This window comes from Lycium ferocissimum, chromosome 1, assembly GCF_029784015.1.
Source record: "Lycium ferocissimum isolate CSIRO_LF1 chromosome 1, AGI_CSIRO_Lferr_CH_V1, whole genome shotgun sequence".
In the NCBI taxonomy this organism is placed as follows: Eukaryota; Viridiplantae; Streptophyta; class Magnoliopsida; order Solanales; family Solanaceae; genus Lycium; species Lycium ferocissimum.
This window is the reverse complement of record NC_081342.1, coordinates 11,442,463-11,463,293: the sequence shown is the minus strand read 5'-3', so window position 1 is coordinate 11,463,293 and position 20,831 is coordinate 11,442,463. Positions and strand designations below refer to the sequence as shown.

Sequence of the window (20,831 nt, the reverse complement as noted above, 5' to 3'; positions counted from 1 at the left end):
AGTAACTTAAATGTATCTTACACCTTTTGTCGGACTCGGCTCCCCTCCAGTGGGGATCTCCTCCATTTCATCCAGTACACCCTTAAATGAGCAACACCTGTCCACTTTTTCAATCAATGGTCCAAATTTAATTTCCTTAACTGATTGTCTAACTAGAGTTAAAAAAAAAAAAAAAAAAAAAAAATCTGCAAAGCAACGCAAATCAAATGTGCATATCACTGACTCCATTCTCTGAAATTTGATATTTCAGTTGCACCCTATGGATCTTGTTCTTCTCTTTTTTGAATGATTTAAAGGAAAGATGTGTTATTTGTTAATTGTGCAAGAAACAGAGTGAAAGTCTTCTGTTAAATCAACAACAAGGATAGACCCAAAAAAGAAGAAGTCAATCCTTCAAATTGGGTTCCTGTGAAAATGAACTAAAGCATGTAATTTGGAGGTGAAACCCCACGAAAAAACTATGAAATTTTCGTTTTCCCTCTCTGTTTCGCCATTGATTTTCCTCCATTATCAAACAACCAACAACAATTAAATTTAATTGCAACAAGGTAGACCTCATAAATTAGTACTGTGATAAAAGCAACATTGGAGAGACTAGGAGAGAGAATATTTTATCATGGTTAAAACATCTTTGGTTAATCAAATAGATCTGATCCGTTAGATTATTTAAGAGACATGTGGCGAAATTTTAAGGCTGTACTTGGGGAAATGGAGGGATGAAGTACTGGAGGTGAGCCAAACCGCCTTTTGTCCATAGTTTGATCCATGTCTTTCTCCGCCTACATATAGGGATGCAAATGTGGCGGGGCAAGGCAGGACAAGCCTTGTCCGATCCTGCTCCATTGATGTGTGCTCTCTTTTTTTTCTCTTCATTTTTCATGTTACAGTATTTTATTTAGTTTGTTATGGACAAAAGTTTTAAGGGCTGCATAGATGCCTTCCTTCCTTACAAAGTGAACAAGATGGTCTTTTGCGATTATCATACATAAAAAAAGTTAATGCGTTCATATGAGCATGTATTAGGAATTAGGCGTGTGAGGGAAACTTTTTAAGTTATAGTTTAAAGAGAACCAAAACCTGGAAAATAAATTCACCAAGGAAAAAAGAATTCTGAAAAATAATCGTGTCATATTCACCTCATTCTTGTTATTTACTCCTGGTTTTAGGCAACATTTTGGTTCATAACGGAACCAACTTATTCTCAAATTTCAGAGGGGAAAAAGATTCAACATTTTGACATAGATGTCAAAAGTCCATGCAATAAGGAACAAAGGAGCCGAAGCTATTCAAAACAAGATTTAAGCTTAAGTATTGATGGTTTAAAAAAATATTATATAATCAGATTATTTATTTACAAGGTAATTGTGAATTTCTATGATAAACGCTAATTAATTGATAACTTGGTAACTTTAATCAGCAGTTTACTATCACAAGTTAAAATTTAGAATAAGAACATTTACTAACAATAAATATAACTTAAATCTTGTAGAACGGAGACTATACAAATTTGATGGTCGTAGGTATTGCCAAACTGACTCCTTAACTAATGAATTTATCTACGCTTCACGCGGTTATAAAGAAAATAACATAAAATAAAATAAAAAGAGAATGATAAATTTCATTCTTAATATTGAGTGATATATTTCATTCAGTATTTTGCGTCTCTAGGGACAAAAACTAGCGAATGATCCCCTATTTATGAATTATTGACATGGGAAAAAGTAAATTATAAGTTTGATAGATGTAAGTCCCAAGATAAAAATATGTAACAAATTCCATTGCAATTTTACTATCCATGAAGATGCTTTAGCAAATCACAATAATATGTATAACCGAATCACTTAAAAATACAAATGGGAGACAATCAAAGTTTATTTATATATGCTTCTCACGTATTATTGACGCAGACAAATAATTTTGATCCATTTCATTTTCAATATTTTTCCTAATCTAGGGCTTTAAGTCGTCGTTTTTAGGACTTATTTTATTACAAAAGAAATAAAAAACAGTATGTTTCATTATTTTAGTACAACTTGAGAAATCTTGAATTTTGCTATATACTAATTCCTATATTTTTAGATATATTTAATTCTAGTTAACTTGTCTTATTTTGTAGCTAGTATTTTTTTATTTATTTTTTCATTTAGAGAAAAGGTTTAAAGAAGGAGAAAAACGGAAAAGAAGTTGTCATATCACATACTTAATGGTGATGAATTGTATACCAAGCTCCTACAATGTGTATCTTTTCTTTACTTTCTCATTTCTTGTAGCTTTTCTCTCTCTCTTTTTATGTTTTCTCCTTCCTCTTTCTTCCTTTCTTCCCTATGACGTATTATTATTTTCAAGTTGTCGTCTCTTTCTCAACGTATTCGTTTAATCTCATCTAAACTCCCTAAACAAATTCTCGCAATTTTGTGTTTTCTCAAAACAATTTCTCCTACTTTTGAACTGACATCATTCTTTCATATGAATTCATCAGTGAAAATAGACGAAGGAAGAAAGACCGAGATGATCATATATATAGTAGTTAAGGCATATGACAAAAATAAAAAATTCAAACTACTCCGTCAATGGAAAAAAAAATAAGACCAACTCACAAGACAAATACTACGATAGTCAAATGGGAAGAAAAAAAAAAGATTTTTTTTACCGGAATTCTCATGCTTAAACTCATACTCTATCAAATCTGAAGAAAAAGGAAATAAAACAAAAGGTAATACAGAGAAATAAGAAATCAAACATAATTTACTTCCTTCAATTAAGAGAGCAATCTTTTCCTAATCTTTCCTAGCTCCCCTTTCTTGAAAGCTCCAACCTTTCATAAGTTACCCTTCGCAAATCATAGAATTATTCTCTTCTATGTTTCACATACTTAACATGCCAAATGTTGATATTTAATTCACAACGAAAGAGGATGAAAAAAAGAGAAACTGCTAAAGGCTTTTGATCTTCTAATTTGAATGGGCACGGTTGTCCTTTAATTGAAAAATGAAAACGGTTGTTATCCACTAAGAAGGCTGGTAATTACTTAATTATTGAATCATTTAATGTTGTTACCAAGATACATAAAAAGTAATAGAAAAATAAAATAAGAAGTAGAGAAAATCCAAAAAAAGATAAATATGAATGCTAGCCATAGAGAGGTACCACATTATCTTATATATGCCTAACTTTATATTATATATAAGAAGACATAGATATAGATATATATTTATATTTATGCGAGGAATCCAAAATGATACAAATTCACACGGTATTACCATATGCACTTGTATCACTTTCTCCAAAATGGGCTTTACAAATGCCACTGCATCGGGTGTGTGAAATTGCCAAGTGCTTGTGCAGACCAGCCCAAAATGATCAAAGACCCAAGATGTCAGTCTCCATTCTACTCTTATTGCCCAATTAGGCCCAACTTTCAGAGTTTTACGTTTTCTGATAAGCTAAACTCAATTTTAATGCAGGAAGCTTAGAGGACAAGTGCATAAATACCTAATTTTGTGATTGTTGTTTAAACTGTTGCCGAAGTTGATTTTTTTTTTCAAATTTAATCACTTAAGAATAACTAAGACATACGGATTGAAATTGTAAAAATTCGTGTGTGAAGTTTAGCAAAATTCGAACGTTTGACGCCTAAAGTGGGGTATTGTCAAGGCCAAACTTCAGACATTTTTCCATGAAATTCAGACATACATGACAGTTCTTCAGACATTTTGACGTGAAGTGTGTATAGATATGGCTAAACATCAGATATTTTTGCATGAAGTATTGACATATATATGGCAAAATTTAAGACATTTTTAGGAATAGAGTAATGAAGGCGACTAAATTGAGTGCCTGTACAAATTTTACAACTATAGACTATAGCCTCCTTATTAAGACAGAAGATAAAAAGGGAAATAATTTTGATGAAAAAAAATAGAAAGGTTGAGATTTCTTGAATAATAATGTCTTTGAGGTAGAGGCGAATTTATGTATAAAACTTGGGTAACGTGAACACATGGTCAGTTAACTAAACTCGATATACCATGTGTATAGTTTTGAAAGCATATCTAATAGGGAAAAGGGTCAAAAATATCTCTCTACTTTGAAAAAAAGGCTAAAAATATCCTCTGAACTTATTTTGGATCAAAAATATCCCTCCCATCCTTAAAGTTTTCAAATATACCCCCGTCTTGACGGAAATTACCCCAAAATAACCCGAAATTATTTTTTAAATCCGTTCCATCATTTAAATCCGGCCCAATTAAATAATAACCCATAAGATCCCCTTATTCCCCCCAATACGTAGGTTTGAAGTCTAAGGGAACTGGGGGAATAAGGGGATCTTATGGGTTATTATTTAGTTGGGTCGGGTTTAAATGATAGAGCGGGTTTAAAAAATAATTTTGAATTATTTTGGAGGATAATTTCTGTCAAGACAGGAGTATATTTAAAAACTTTAAGGATGAGAGGGGTATTTTTGACCCAAAATAAGTTCGGAGGATATTTTTAGCCATTTTTCCAAAGTAGAGGGATATTTTTGACCCTTTTCCCTATCTAATATTAACTAAATAAACATATGGTCAAATTAGGCCAAGTGAAGCACTAGTTAAATATTGTGTTTATCTCCTCAAGGTCTCAGGATTGAACCCAAGCTCTTGCATGTTTTTTATGCTTTTATTTTCCAAAGCAGCCTTTTAACTTTCCTTTTTATATTATTCTAAAAAAAAATTTCTTATACGTCTAATTACTCAAAAGTAAAAAACGTATTTCTTTATTATATTACATCTAATGAATTTTTTACCCTTTATTTCTAATTAACCAAGTGCCAAAAGAGAAATTAATGCAATAGACAGAAAAAATTGGTTTTTTATCAGTACATATTGCAACGACTAAAGCGATCTCCTCTAATATCTACTGTTATGTCAGAAATCAATTGACCCTGAACATTGTACGGTATTGTCTTGCCAAATTCAAAGTAACCGTCGTTCGTTTTTCACTAGTAACTCTATTTAGTGGTAGACACTAGCCACCAAACAAGTTCTATAGTTATTTGCTTTATCAGAAGGGCTATCGATAGACGCTATTTTCTCTGTATAACACTATTGCTAGTCGCTAGACACTGATTTCTGTGTGTATAAAAATTCTTACTGCAGGATATTTAGTGGATAGGTTGACCACAGTAGCTTCCATTTGGTCAATTTGCCATAAACCGGCTTTTCCTTTTCAGCGTATTGGCACATCAACAAAATTTAGGAACAAGAAAGATAACTAAAAGGGTGTTATCTGTTATATATGAAAAGAATTTCGGAGATTATAGATTATAGAAGATAGATTAGGGAGTAAAAGATTTGTTAAAACCAAAACTGTTTATAAACTGTAAAATTATAAATTTGGATGACCAATTTATAGCTTTTGACTGATTTTGACTCATAAACATTTCAGTGTTTATTATACAAGTAGAAAAGTGCTTATTATAAGTTAGTTTAACCAACTTATAAACAATTTCTTATTGATTTTAGCTTCGAATACTTTTTCAATTGAGGCACTTGTTCAAGTTATTCGGTAGGCAATAGAAATTTCTAAACATAGAATTAAGATCAGACTTTACCTGATTGAATACTCCAATCAAAATATCATCTTCTACTTATAAAATATCTCCTATTATTATTAACTTCAAAAATAGATTTAAATCATCAATATCATAGTGATATTACGCTTTAAGAGATATTCCTTACAAAATCGAAGAAAATCTTAAAAAAAGAAAGAAAGTTAAATCAAGATTTTGACAAAATTAAGAAGTACTTAAGAAGTAGGAATTGCCTAGAACTTTCAATTGCAACTATATTAATCATATTTTTTAAGAAGTAAGATAAATTTTGAAAATATGTGCTTAATTTTTTATAAAAATCCAAACAACAAAAGATTTCGTTTATCACAAATAATAAATACATGTATTCATTTACTTTATAAATGTAATATAAGTAATTTTGAGGGATAATTCTTTTGGGCATAAAGCCACTACTTCAGCGATTTGGGGTAAAGTGTGCCTTTGTTTACCTCCTCTTTTGCTCTTTCTTCCTCTCTCTCTCTCTCACTGCTTAACATTGGAGCCCAAGACTTTTCTAACCTAAAAATAAATTTTTAAAGCCAAACTAACCCATTAAAAAAAAAAGAACCTAAATAGGCTTTACGCACAGATTATGTGCGTAAAAGGACCAAAGTGTAGTTTTACACTAAAGTCCTTTCACGCACAGAATCTGTGCGTGAAGTGCCCTTCCCCTCCAACCCCAACATTCATTCTTTGAAAATCAAACTCAAAATTAAGCTTTTTTTCATACTTTGACTGAAAATTAGTGACGTTTCAAAACACCGAAAAATATAAATATTTTATATAGAATTTAATATTTTTTTTGTGTACAATAATATCGACTAATTACATCAAGTATACATATACATTTAGATCGTCGTTTTAGAGGTTGTAAAGTGCTCCGAAGTAAGTTTGAAAACTTTTTATACATATACATTTAGATCGTCGTTATAGGGTTCTAATTAATGTAGGACGTCGCACGAGTTATTATTAATCGACAATAAATAGTAAAATAACTAATTATCATTAAAAAAAAATCCCAAAAATATATATAATATTAACATAAAATGTACATTTTATTTACAAATATACAATCTCCTAAGGCCTAAGGATCCTCTCTCCTCCTCTTAATGATAGGATGATTTATGGCATGATCATCCTTTCTTCCCTTCTTCAGGCCCTGGGTGAAAATATGTTTCCTGTGGGAGACGGCGGTCTCCACCTGAGTAGTCTCGGTAGATGCCTCGGGAGATGACTCAATCGGAGGAGCGGACGACGGGGAGCGAGAAGAATGAACTTTGAAATAACATATAAACAATTTAATTTAGATTTATCATAAACTAAACATGAAATAACATATAAACAATTATTTAATAAATTATTTCTTTGTTAAAAAACAAACCTGTGTGTCGACGGCCTCCTGAGATGGCTGGTCAGAGGGCTCCTTAACTGACTCCTTAACGGTCTCCTGAGCGCTACCCGGAGCTGTAGCTGGAGGTGGAGACGGGTCAGTCTGAACGGAGGAGACGGGTCCACAGGCGCAGAAGAATGAACCTATAATACATGTAAATAATTTAGTTTAGATTAATAAAATAACTAATTAATACATTATTTTATTGTAAAAAGCCAAACCTGTATGTCGACGGGCTCCTGAGATGGCATGTGAGAGGGCTCCTGAGCGGCCCGCGGAGCCGGAGATGCAGATGGTGCCGTAGGCCCGGCTGTAGAATGAAGAAAGTAGTCATCGAAAATAATATCCAAGTCCTCATCTCCGCCTCCCATATGTAGATCACCAACTGGCACCTATGGAAATGATGACCAAGGATCATAATGTGGGACCATCTCTGGCGTATATCCAGGTCTCTGTGAAGTCGACGGCCTAGAAGAAGAAGTCGACGGGATATCTGTAGCCGACGGAGCCTGACGGGCTATATCGTCAGGCTCATCTACCAGACCTCTGTCAGCCCGACCACCTCTGTCAGCCCGACCACCTCTGCCAGCCCGACCTCCTCTGTCAGCCCGCCCACCTCTATCAGCCTACCACCCTCAGGAACATCCTCTGGTACATCCTCATCGACACGATGTCACCCCTATGCCTGTGTCATACCAGTGTCGGTAAGATGAACTATCCGTGCTGCATATGCCGCTATCCCGGGTTCGGTGGACTCCGTAAGGGGAATGCTCTCATGGCGTATCATCAAAGTCATCCATAGCTGCATATATTTGCAAATTTTAAGAATTAAATAAATTCGTAAAGTAATACATAATAAGACAACGATTGAAGAAACTTACCAGCGCTTCATACGCTCCTGAGAGTGATACATATCCTCGGCCATCAGGACGCGGCGTCGAGGGGTTGGCAATCAAGGAGCGAGTGATATGCATGTACCACGTCATGTACTCATGGACCGGAGAGTCATGTCCGACCGCCGCTAGAGTCGTCATCCTCGTGTTCCATGCATCGACTTCCTGGTGCATACGCGCCCGCCATGCTGCACTGTCGATCAAACCCTCGTCCCTGGTGTAGTGGGCGTGCTCCCAATATGTAGCTACGGGTATGTTCTGCACATGCCCAAACTGCCGTAATACGCGATCGGGTGCGTGATGCTCAACGATGCCGTATGGATCAATGGACACCGTGCAGTCCACATGTGCTCACCAACCCTACAAAACGCCGGTAGCTGACCCAAAATCTGATCATACGGCGTCCATATGAAAGCCTATAAACGAAATTCAACTAGTTAACAATAAAAGACTACAAAAATAACAAACTAATGTTAAATAAAAAAAACTTACCTCGGGTGCCGTCATGCGGTCTAACTGATCCCTAAACGGGAGAATGACATGGTGCGTCTCCACACCTCTGGTACGGCCTCGCGACCATCTCCGCGCGTATGGCATATCCTCAAAGAACATAGTCATCGGGAGGGTGAGCGGTATGGGCCGAAAACGTCTCAACCTAGTCTACACCCATATGTTCGTCATAGTCATCAAAAAAATTATTTATCGGTCGTCATTTCGAAAAAATATATTTAGTGTTTTATCTACACACACTTAAATATATTACACCGAAGAAAGAGGGCTAAATACGAGCGACCTCAAACCTCTCGCCCGCAGAGGCTCGATCAAATCCTCTCGTACATGTAAGCCGGACGGCGCGACGTCCCAACTATAACATCCCAGCTGGTCTAAGTCCTCAATAAAGAGCAGATACCTAATGCTCTTATCCGCACCCGACGTGTTCGGGAACATATTGCCCCCGAATATAATGAGAAGATATAAGCGAGCACATCGGTCAACATCAGCTTGAGGCGTCGCCTCCCCAATCGGATGCTGCAGATCTACGAGGCGCAAGTGAGCATGGAGGGAGGACCGTAACAACCGACTTCGTCCACGCATATCCCTCTGCAGAGGCTCGAAACCAGTGAGCTTAGCCAACTCCTGGCGATACGGCAGCATCTCCGGAGGCTCCACTCTATACAATGCCTGTCCATCAATCTGTAGACCATAAATCACCTCGACATCCTGCAGGGTAATGGTAGCCTCGCCAGTGCGGAGATGAAATGTATGGGTCTCCGGTCGCCAGCGCTCAATCATGGCCGTCCTGTGAGCCCTATCGTGCACAAGCCGACCCGACCTCGACGCACCGATAGATATCGCCCCGACGTAGTATATACTATGACGCGGGGGATGTGGGGGAATAGCCTTCAGAATATCCCATGCGTCGACTCCCGACGGGTACGGACCACTCTACCAGAGGATGCTTGCATCCATACATCTTCGGGACCCTGTGCTGCGTGTAGATAAAGTACCTCTCGTTGTCAAAGGGTCCCGACTCAGGTGGTGTCCTATTTATTTTAGGCATTTTAAATTAATCATTAATACATGAAGTAAGGATACAAGTGATATATTTTTTACGCATTTTAAATTAATCATTATTTTTTTAATTAATCTCTAATACGTAGTATTAGTTATGTAATCTTTTACCGAGAAATTATACAAAGGATTGAATCCTAAACTAAGGATTTTCAATTTCTAATTAGCAAATAAATAAATTAACAATTAAAGATTAATAATTAACAAATCAAAAAATTAACAATTAGATAGCAAACAATAGCATATAATTAATAAATAACAATTAACTAACTAATCAAATAATAAAAAATTAATTAGCATATAATTATTAAATAAACAATTAACTAACTAATCAAATAATTAACAACTTATTAACAAATAAACAATTGGCTTAACAAAAACTAAATAAATAATTAGGTAGTCTAACAATTGAAATAACTAATCTAACAATTACCAAATACTAAATAAGCAACTAATAAACAATTAACAAATTAACAACAACTAAACAAATAATTTTTTTTTTTTTTTAAAAAAAATGAAAAAGAGGGTACGAAAAATTTTTGCGCAAAAAAAAGTGCGTAAATTTTTTTTTTGTCCATATTCACACAATAGTAATGCTTAGGTTAATAAATAAACAATTAACAACAAATGAACAAAAAAAAAAAACGGGTTGAAAACAGCCCTTTTGCGCACAAAAAAAGTGCGTAAAAGTATTTTTTTTGTCCACATTACCATAATAGTGATGCTTAGGTTAATAAGGTAATAGAAAAATCGTAGTGAAATACCTAGATTGAAGGCTTTGATTTTGAGTTTTTGAATTGAATGATACGTAGCTTTATTGCGAAGAAACTTATTCCTAGACTTCAATATACCACTTTTGGGTTGGAAATCAACAAGAAAACGATGTTTTTGATCGCGTGGGACCTTGGAAAGGGACCTTTAATGGCTGATTTTCATTTTTTTTTCGAATTCAGGGGGACCAGTGGGGAAGAAGAAGGGCCCGATATATTTGTCTCTTTTACGCACATATTCGGTGCGTAAAAGGACTTTAGTGTAAAACTACACTTTGGTCCTTTTACGCACATAATCTGTGCGTAAAGCCTATTTTCGTTCTTTTTTTTTTAATGGATTATTTTGATTACAAAAATTTATTTTTGGGTTACAAAAATCTTGGGCCCCTTAACATTGTGTACGTTTCAAAAATCTTGAAATTGCAAGAAATTTTTCATGTATCTCTATTTTTGGAGAAAGAGTGAGACATGATGAAATTGTATGATGTGTAAAGCAAATTCTTCGGACCCCGAAATTTAAGAAAAAAATGTGCGAATTAACAACACATAATAATTAAGCCTTAATTCATTAGTGGAACCAGAAATCTAACAAGAATTTTCTTTTAAAAGAAAAAACAAGAATACAAAGTAAAATTTGAACGCAAATTTTGCCAATACAAAAACTTCTCTTGTATCAAGGAGATTCAATAATTTATGTATATACAAAAATGATGAATTTTACCATATTTATGCATTACAATTTTTAGATAAATGGAATCCAATTGAACCATCTTTATTGTTATAGCTTGACCCCTCGATCATCCAAACAAGTTGGAATCAACTGTATAAATCTTTAATTTTTGTGTTGCTCAATTTAAGCCAGTCTATAAATCCAATTTTATAAAAGGAATTAACTTACATGATCTAAAATTATTTTAGAATATAGTAACAAGCTAGGATATATCAAAGAATATAAGGATGCCAACTACAAAGGGATGTAACATGAAAAAGAATGTAAAGATAGATTGGAATAATGAGTTCTATAGCAAGCATCACATGCCCATGCCCCCTTATTAGTTGTTACAGATGCAATCCACGAAGGGAATTGATAGATCTTCCCTCTCCTATTATTGGTTCCAAATGGGGTTTTTTGAAATTGATAGAAACCTAGTAGGGATTAGGCTGTCCATGATACTAACTTTTCAACCCTGAGGACGAGTATTTTTTCAGAAGAAATTGCAAATAGTGTTTGGTTATACATTAAAATTGGACTGATATTTATTTTGAAGTTCAGTTTCAAGTTTAGTAAAGGCTTTGACCAGGTTTTCAAGTGAATTTTTTTCCACTAGCAAAATTGCTACGTTTTTCAAGTTAAATGCATGTGTAGATACAATTTCAATATCAAATATCCTTTCTAAAAAAAAAAAAAAAAATTTTTAGTTAAATATCATACTCCCTCTATTTCAATTTATGTGAACCCATTTCTTTATTAGTCCGTGCCAAAAAGAATGACTTCTTTCTATATTTGGAAACAATTTACCTTTATGCAATGATTTATAGCCACACAAAATATATATGACCCATTTTACACCACAAGTTTAAAAGTCTAGAAAAATTCTACTTTCTTAAACTCTCGCTCAGTCAAATGATTCACATAAATTAAAACGGAGGGAGTATTTCTTATATCCAAGACCCTATTGAGGCCAGTCTCTCATTCAATAGAACTTTGACAAGTTTGGAGGAAAATAAATCCAATTAGCTAGAGATACTATTAAAAAATCACTATCTTTCCATTGAAAATTTCCAATGAAAAATGTTCAGTAGTTATTTCCACAGATATTTTGATTGAATCGGTGAGAAAAGAAAAAATAATAGTGTTTCACATGGGGAAATTAGAAAGTTTCTCAGCGCTTCAATAAAAATCTTTTTTCACCATATGTTTTTCTAATGAGCTCATTTGGTAAAAATGTGATAGAAAAATTTGGTGGAAAAGCCTCTATTTTGATAGTGTGAAGAAAAAAGGATAAAGTAGACTTTATCAAAAAACTGCACATGAAATGTGAGCTTTTAGCATGTGGAAAGAGATCAGTGTACTCAGAAGAAGCACATGCTCATATGACAAACATGCTTCTAACTTCTCCTCTGGACCCATTGGTCTTTTGCTTTTTGCTGATCAGAAATTGATTGAACACAAAATTAAAATAAAAAATAAAACTTTATAATTTGAAATTAAATTACCTTTAAATAAAAATTGATGACCTTTTTTTTAAAAACAAACTAATGTGTACTTATTTTAAACCGAATGGTGTATCATATAAACATTCGACGGAGTGGATAACTGTTTCAGTACTATCCAAGGAATAATTAAGACCATACCTAGTACTCTATTTTACTAACCCCACTCCAGAATTATTTTAAGGGAAAAGGATAAAAAATGTCTCTCTATTTTGAAAAAGGAGCTAAAAATATCTTCCGTTATAAATTTGGATCAAAAATATCTCTCCCGCTATTAAACTTTTCCATTATACCCCTATCTTAACGGAAATTTTCATATCCCCCAAAGTAATCCAATTTCATTTTTAAATCCGCTATATTTAAACCTGACTCAACTACATAAAAAACCCATATGCAACAAACTTGTTCCCGAGTCCTACATTTGGAGCCACTAGGCACAGGAGAGGATAACCCATATGGATTTTTTATTTAGTTGCTTAGAAACATTTTGAAATTTTTGATTTAAAAATAAAATCGGGTTATTTTGAGGATTTCTGTTAAGATAGGGATATATTTAAAAACTTTAATGACGGAAGGGGTATTTTTTTGTTGTTATGGGTAAATTTATAGTGAAAGATATTTTTAACCGTTTTCCCAAAATAAAGGGGTATTTTTGACCCTTTTCCCTTATTTTAATGTCATGGCCCTTTGTGGATGATGTTTTTTGGCTGTTTAATAATGGTACTTCTCAGCCAATCCACGGCGTCCATTGCGCTGCTTTTCATTCTTCCGCATCTTTTAACTTGTCAGTCAGTATTGACTACTCTTGCTCTTACAACGCAGACCATTAGTAATGCCTAAAACTAGGTGTTCTTCACGTTTAAGTTTTAAGCCATAAATGATGTAAATTCGAAAAAATAACTGGATCATGAAATGTGAGCTTTTGATGTTGCGAATTTCAGAAGAAGCACATCTTAATTATTTTATATGTATGTAGTATTTTGACTGTAATTTTACCAGAAATTTGGTTCGTTTAGTATGATGGATAAACGATTGATTGAAGATAGTGAATTAGATAAAAATTTAAAATCATTTGAAATCACGTTTGGTTGGGATAAAATCACGGGATAACTAATCCCGAGATAAGTTATCCCGGGATTGTAGTATTTTTTTATCCTACATAGAGGATGGGATAACAATCCCGGGATAATTAATCCCAGGATTAGTTATCTCGGGATAACTTGTTCTCCAACCAAATGAGCCCTAAAAAGTTAATCAAATACTGGATTTAGTCTTCACCTAATATTTTATTTTCATTATAATCTGGATTTGGTTTTCTATAATATCACTGATTTCATTGACCGGATCACGCCATTAGATGCACGGACCAACCTACCCTTTTCAAAGTTTTCACATACAAGCACACAGTACACTAAAGAGCTACTTACCAAGTTGGACATCTTACTGAGATTTTAATATCAATAATGTGATATCCCAAAAGGAAAAACTACAGATGTACCTCTGCATTCCCAATTCGATCACACTGATAACGAATAAAGAAAAATAGCACAAAACGAGAACTTTGTTATTTTTAATTCATTTATCTTCATTGGGCTCAATGAGACAAATGGACTGGCCAAGGACCTTCTTTTTTTTCTCTGTTTTTATGGGAAGACTAGCTTAACAGCTGGAAATGAAAGCAGGGCATGTGAAGAAACCTCGCCCCCACCCCTCCCCCCTCCCTTCTTTTTTTCCTCTCTAATTCTCTGATCTCTAGACTTACTATCACAAAGAAGGAAGAAACTCAAGGGGTCGAATATGTAAACCTAAGTGGTTCAAATATACTCTTCCGCCGTTAGGGCTATTCAAGGCAGACACTTAATGTCATAATTGTAATCAACCGTAATCTGAATCAGTAATTAATAAACAAGATTTAATTTATTAATCAAAACCAATGAAAAATAGATGAATCAAATACTAGAAGATTTATAAAATCTTCCGAGCCTAATATTTTATTTGTCAAGGAATTATAATCTGGATCAATGTTGTCAAAGGATCCCTGGGATTACTTCCTCCCGGATAGAACGGAAGAACGTTTCTATAGTTCTTCACAATACAAACCACGTCAACAGTACGACTCAAATAACGGAGCAAATCACAGGACACTCATAACAGTTTGGAAAAAATGATGTTATCGAAAAGTTAAGAACTTTCAATGCAGGAAGTTCAGAAATTTTCATTGTGTTGTGAAATTTTTAGGCGAACCCACAAAAATTTATAAATACTGATTTTTGAAAATAGCATTTTCAAAATCTGAAGACTTTGGTTTTCCAAAAAGAAAATGACCATGGGGAATGTTCCGCGAAAATCAAATTAAATTTTGCGCGGAAATGATATTTAAATAATATCCTAAATGAAAATTAAATTATGAATTTGAAAAAATAAATTTTGTCCAAGAAGATTATCAATTAATCATTTGACCAATGAGAAAATGGAAAGCCAAGACGACGATGCGAGGAAGAGGTCCTCTAGCTTAACCTCTCTCTAAAGGATGTGCTTTGATATATAAACATACAACTCTCCCTTTCCACTACTAATATGGTACAAAGTGCTCTTCTAAAAGGAACTTTGCTCAAATTTTCCTTCCATTTCTCGTTCACACCAACTTATCTTTAAAGCTTACGCTTAAAATCCCAACACTAATCTCACGTGATACTCATATTTGGTGAGGTAGACACGACCAGACATGCCACATCACTGCCCCAATTCTTTTTATCCCATCCCCTTCATTTTTCTTACACCTACTAGCTCCTCCTCAGTGTCACCATCAAACACCACCATTTTCAATTATTAGTTTACATGAACATGGTAAAATTGATTATGTTTGCATAGCAAAGGATCAAAATTGGCCCTTTTACCTAATAAATGTGTATGAAAGACGAATATTGTGCATTCTTTAGATTTAGTGAAAATACCGAGTGGGAATATGTATTTACTGAATCAATAATTTAGGTTGAGAGAATGAAGGATGGGGAGTTCTTGGTAGAATGTGCAATAGAGTCTTGTCCTGGATCGAGAAATAGGTTCAAGTGCATGAGCATGAAAGCATGAGATTATTGAAGTACATGGCATGGGCCTTTTTTGACTCTATTTTTGACTCATTCACTGAACTCAAGATTCAAGCACCAAATATATAACCCCATCCTTATATTCTTTGCCTTTATCCGACATAAAGTTTTACTCTTTACAGAATTGTTTCCCTTCTATGTAAATTCTTGGTTGTGCTTAGTCTGATGTATCTTACGTACTTTTTTGACCCCTTCTTCCTAAGAAATGGGAGTGGTTATCTCCACTATAATTTCAATATCCAAATTCATCTTTAAAATATAATGCAACTTTAATTTGCTAGTATTATTCTCACAAAATTAAATTAGCAGTGGAAGTCTAAGGTTTCATTGATATCCGACCTAATTCAACTCCAGGCTACACTAACTTAATTTTGGATTGCAGCTATGTCGATGAACGTCGCTTCTGGAACATCTTTTGTTAGACATGTGAATGTAATGTCACTACTCCTAATGTAACTACACTTTTTAGTTTTTTGTACGAACGTTTTGTGAAGTTATTCGATATAGTCGTATCTCTCGGACAACAAAAAGGACCTAATTCTATCCCAACTAACTCATGAGGTCCCAAAATCATATATAGAGACCAATTACCCATCGATGCGAGACTTCTAACACCTTTGATACCATTTTAAGAAATTAATGGATTTTGGGTTAATTCAAATCCAAAAGTTAGCTCATGAGCCGGGAATGTTAAAAATTTACTCGGTCTCGGGTTCATAGCAAGCTAATGGATGTATGCCTTGTGTTTAATTTGTACATCGACTTTTAACACTTAACCATGAGTATTAACATGCATGCCTTCCTTTATGAAATCACTTAACTGTAATACCAGTATTACATGATTTGGTCTGAACACTTTATGCGGATAAATATCTACCGTTTTTCATTCTCCTTTGTATTCCGTACGAGTCAAATCCTACAAGACAGTGCAAATAGGAAATCCATCAAGGATTAAAATTAAGTTAACGGGTACTTAGTCTCATTAACTCGACGTTATTGAACAATATCTTCATCGTTTGAATTAAAATTATCCACTAGAGCATCCAACTTAAAGACATAGATGCATTTAAAGGATTATATATATTTTAGTATTTGAGCATAAATCACATTCAAGCAACGGCTACCCCTCTTTGTCCACAAAAATTGGTGAAAATTACAGTATAGTTTCATTAATTAGAAGAAACTTTCTTCCAATTTTTCTTTTCTATGTTATGAGATTGTCTTTGTTCATTAATATGACTGTGTAGAGGTGGATTCAACATTTGAAATTTATAGGTTCCTACAATAAAAGTTAGTACATAGTATTAAATTGCTTCACAATTAAATATTTATAAATTTTTACTAAATTTCTTAACATAAGAGGTTCTGACACAAACTATTGAGTCGCGTAAACCAGTATAGTGTATTCGAAGGTCCGCCTCTGGCTATGTAGATCCACCTTAAAACTTTGTATTTCATCCAATTGCATGACAGATTTGTCAATTGAGGGCAAAATACTCATTAGAATCTAAAATTGGCATGGTTTACTAAATAATCTGGGAAAACATTTCAAGGACTACTCCCATCTTAAGGATTTTTTATCTTTGGCAAAAGGAAAATGGAAAGAGAAAAAATTAGGTGAATATTTATTCACACCGAATGTTTACGTCAAACCAATTCAACTTATTATAATTAAATGATTTAATAAAGTAAAAATATGAATTAGCCGATGTTAAATACCAAAAGCCTATATACACACACATTATATCATGAATTTATTGGTGTGACGTAAACACCATCTACGGTAAGTTTTATTATTGAGGGCATGTGACAAGTCACTCTCGCCACTAATACTAACCCAAGATCTCACTGTAACGAATACTTGTCTATTGAAAATGGCATGGCGAATTGCGTGATATGGAACTGCCAAATTTAACAGACAATAAAGAACTAGCACAGTAAAAAAGAAAGAAAGCTACTCCCCATTCCTTACTTAAATAATCATGCATGTACAGTAAAACGGAAATTTATAAATCGATATATATATATATATATATATATATATATATATATATTTTATTTTATTTTAATAAATGAGGGTTAAAAGGAGGTCGGCACGTATGTTAATTGTCACCTAGGGTTTGGATGGGTTTATGCCTATACAATATAAAAAAAATAAGTTGGGGTAGTCTAACTTATTTTTTTTGGCTTATAAAAACGTTTTCGAAAGTCGCTTGACCTATTTTTTTGAGCTTATTTTAAGCACAAAATGACTTTAATGACCAAACACCTCGAACAAATTAAAGCAACTTATAAGCCAATCCAAACGGGCCTCCTAATCTGCCTCTCTCTCTCTCTCTCTCTCTCTCTCTCTCTCTCTCTCTCTCTCTCTCTCTGTGTGTGTGTGTCTTCTTATATGTTGGTATATGTTGGTATAAGTGTCTGTATATGTGTGTATATGTTTGTATATTTTGGGCTATTTTTTATAATGTAAGTTTTGACTATTTTTTTTGCAATGTAAGTGACCAACTTGTATATTTCTCACATTTTCCCATAATTCAATGTGAAGTTTACTAAATTATCCATATATAATAAAAATAAATTACTTTTTTCCTCTTGATTAGAGCATGCACAAGTAGTAATCCTTTTTACATTGGAAATCCAACAATACCAAGTTATTATGTGGCTTGTCCAATCATCATTTACATGTTACTTTAACTTGTCATTTTTTCTCTAAGGATAAAATTGGAAAAACTAGCTAATTTATGTCTTAGTTTCCTAAGGTGACAGTTATTATGAGACAATTTTTTTTAGCTAAGGTGACACTTATTATGGGATTGAGGGAGTATTTGTTATGTGTGGATTTATCTGAGAAGTTTTAATTATTGAAAAGCATTACATGATGAGACGCATATCATTGAAAAGATTAAGTTGATAATTTTCTGTACTTTGCAGTATGAAGGAATTCTTTTAATCATCTACCAAAACATAAATAATATTAGTACCACTTTTATGTCTCATTTTGTGTGGCATTTGTTCTTGATTAAAAAAAAAAAAAACTAAATTACTCCCTCATTCCCAATTTATGGTGCGGTGGAATTGAGGAATAGCTCACTTGATGAGCTTCCTATTTTCACAGTTAACGTGGAAGGTTCAAACCTCATCAGTAGCGTTCTGCGGTGTTTGATTAGACACAAAATAATTTTAAGAAAAAATATTTTTAAAATTTGTGGTCTGAAATAAGTCATCATTTTTTGCGTGACAACTAACCATTTTATTAAGATCAATCGGAAAGTTTAAAATTAAATCATTTTTAAATAATAAAGAATATTCTTTTCGAAACAAGCTAAAAAGAAAATATGTCACATAAATTGAGACAGAAGGTATAACAGGTATAGCTTCTTAATAGGATATAATATTTTTAGTTTAATCTTCTTAAATCATTTTACCTTAGAAGATGGAGTTGTGTTTGGTTATAGTTTTTGCGAAAAAATATTTGGTTGTTTGAATGTATTGAAAGTGAAAAAAAAAAAAAAAACCAGATTTTAAGGTATTTTTCAAATGTCAAATACAACTTCAAGGATAAATGTGAAAAATTTGGGCAAACTGGTCCTAAATTTGGGCAAGAGAGAGCCATGGTAATAGAATAGAGCAGCATCAATTAATTAATCAAATGAAGCCAAAAACTAAAGAAAAAGGCACTAACTGCTAATGTGAGTAACTATAGGAACTTAATGAAATGATTGCAAGCAGGCAGGACGTTATAAAAAAGCAGAGCTTCTTCCTTTACTTTTCTTTATAAATACAAAGAGAGGTTTCTTGTTTTTCTGCCACTCTTGCTGGTAGTTAGTTGTTTAGCAGGTTTATTGGTTGGTTTTTGGGGTTGGGGTTTTAAAGTTTATAGTAATAGTGTTGTGTTACTTTTCAGGTTGACAGTTTCCAAAATGGTTTCTTCTTCTTTAGCAACCATAGCCATTTTTGTTTTTCTGTTAAGCTTTACTACCCCTTTGTTTCTTGCTAAACCTGTACACCATTCCCATCATCATCGTTTTGCTTCTCATAACTATAGAGATGCACTTGCCAAATCCATTATTTATTTTGAGGGTCAGAGGTCAGGGAAACTACCTTCTAGTCAGAGGATTACTTGGCGTAAAGATTCTGGTCTTTCAGATGGCAAAGCCATGGGTGTATGTTTTTTTATCACTTTTTTGGGTCTTTTTAATACTACATTGTTGTTGTTTTGTTTTTTACAACAGTAGAAATGGTCCTATTTTGACATGTTTAGTTGTAAAGGAGGAATCTTGAACTTATTTTTGTTGATTTTGGGGTGAATAATGGTAATGCAGGTCCTATTTTGACATGCTTAGTTGTAAAGGAAGAATCTTGAAGTTGTTTTTGGGGTGATTAGTGGTTGTGCAGGTCCTATTTTGACATGCTTAGTTGTAAAGGAAGAATCTTGAAGTTGTTTTTGGGGTGATTAGTGGTTGTGCAGGTCCTATTTTGAAATTGCTGTAAAAGGAAGAACCTTGAACTTTTTTTTGCTGATTTTGGGGTGATTACTGGTTTTGCAGGTCCTCTTCGACATGTTTAGACTTGTAGAGGAATAATTTTGAACTTGTTTTTGTTGGATTTAGGGTGACTAATGGCAATGCAGGCCCTTTTTAGACATGTTTAGGTGTAAAGGAAGAATCTTCAACTTGTTTTTGTTGATTTTGGGGTGAATAATGGTAATGCAGGTCCTATTTTGACATGTTTATTCTGTAAAGGGAGAATCTTGAACTTGTTTTTGTTGGTTTTGGGGGTGATTAGTCTCTGTGCAGGTCCTATTTTGACTTGTTTAGCTGTAAAGGAAGAATATTAAACTAGTATTTGTTGATTTTACGGTGAATAATCACAATGCAGGTCCTCTTTTGACATGTTTAGTTGTAAAAGAAGAATCTTGGACTTGTTTTTGTTGAATTTTTTTGGGTGAATAGTGGCAGTGCAGGTCCTCTTTTGACATTTTTAGTTGTCAAGGAAGAATCTCAAATTTGTTTTGTTGATTTTGGTGTGAATAATGCAATGCAGGTCGATTTGGTTGGTGGATATTACGACGCTGGAGACAATGTGAAGTTTGGTTTCCCAATGGCATTCACCACCACAATGCTGTCATGGAGTGTGATTGAATTTGGTGGATTGATGAAAGGAGAGCTAAACAATGCTAAAGAAGCCATTGGCTGGGCTACTGAATATCTTCTCAAGGCCACTGCCCATCCAGACACCATTTATGTTCAGGTGTGAATAATCTCAACTCTGAAGTGAATAGTTTTTTGT

At 33.9% G+C, this 20,831-nt stretch overlaps 2 protein-coding genes across 2 annotated transcripts; one reads left to right on the top strand and one right to left on the bottom strand.

Annotated features, from left to right (window-relative positions):
• Nucleotides 1-8,635: 8,635 nt before the first annotated feature.
• Nucleotides 8,636-9,169, bottom strand: LOC132062094 (protein MAIN-LIKE 1-like). Its single transcript, XM_059454740.1, has one exon. The coding sequence runs from the start codon at nt 9,167-9,169 to the stop codon at nt 8,636-8,638; it is 534 nt and encodes a 177-aa protein (XP_059310723.1).
• Nucleotides 9,170-19,205: 10,036 nt separating this feature from the next.
• Nucleotides 19,206-20,825, top strand: LOC132068660 (endoglucanase 1-like). Its single transcript, XM_059462326.1, has 2 exons — nt 19,206-19,705; nt 20,586-20,825. The coding sequence occupies exons 1-2, from the start codon at nt 19,463-19,465 to the stop codon at nt 20,796-20,798; spliced, it is 456 nt and encodes a 151-aa protein (XP_059318309.1). The 5' UTR covers nt 19,206-19,462; the 3' UTR covers nt 20,799-20,825.
• The last annotated feature ends 6 nt before the right edge of the window (nt 20,826-20,831 follow it).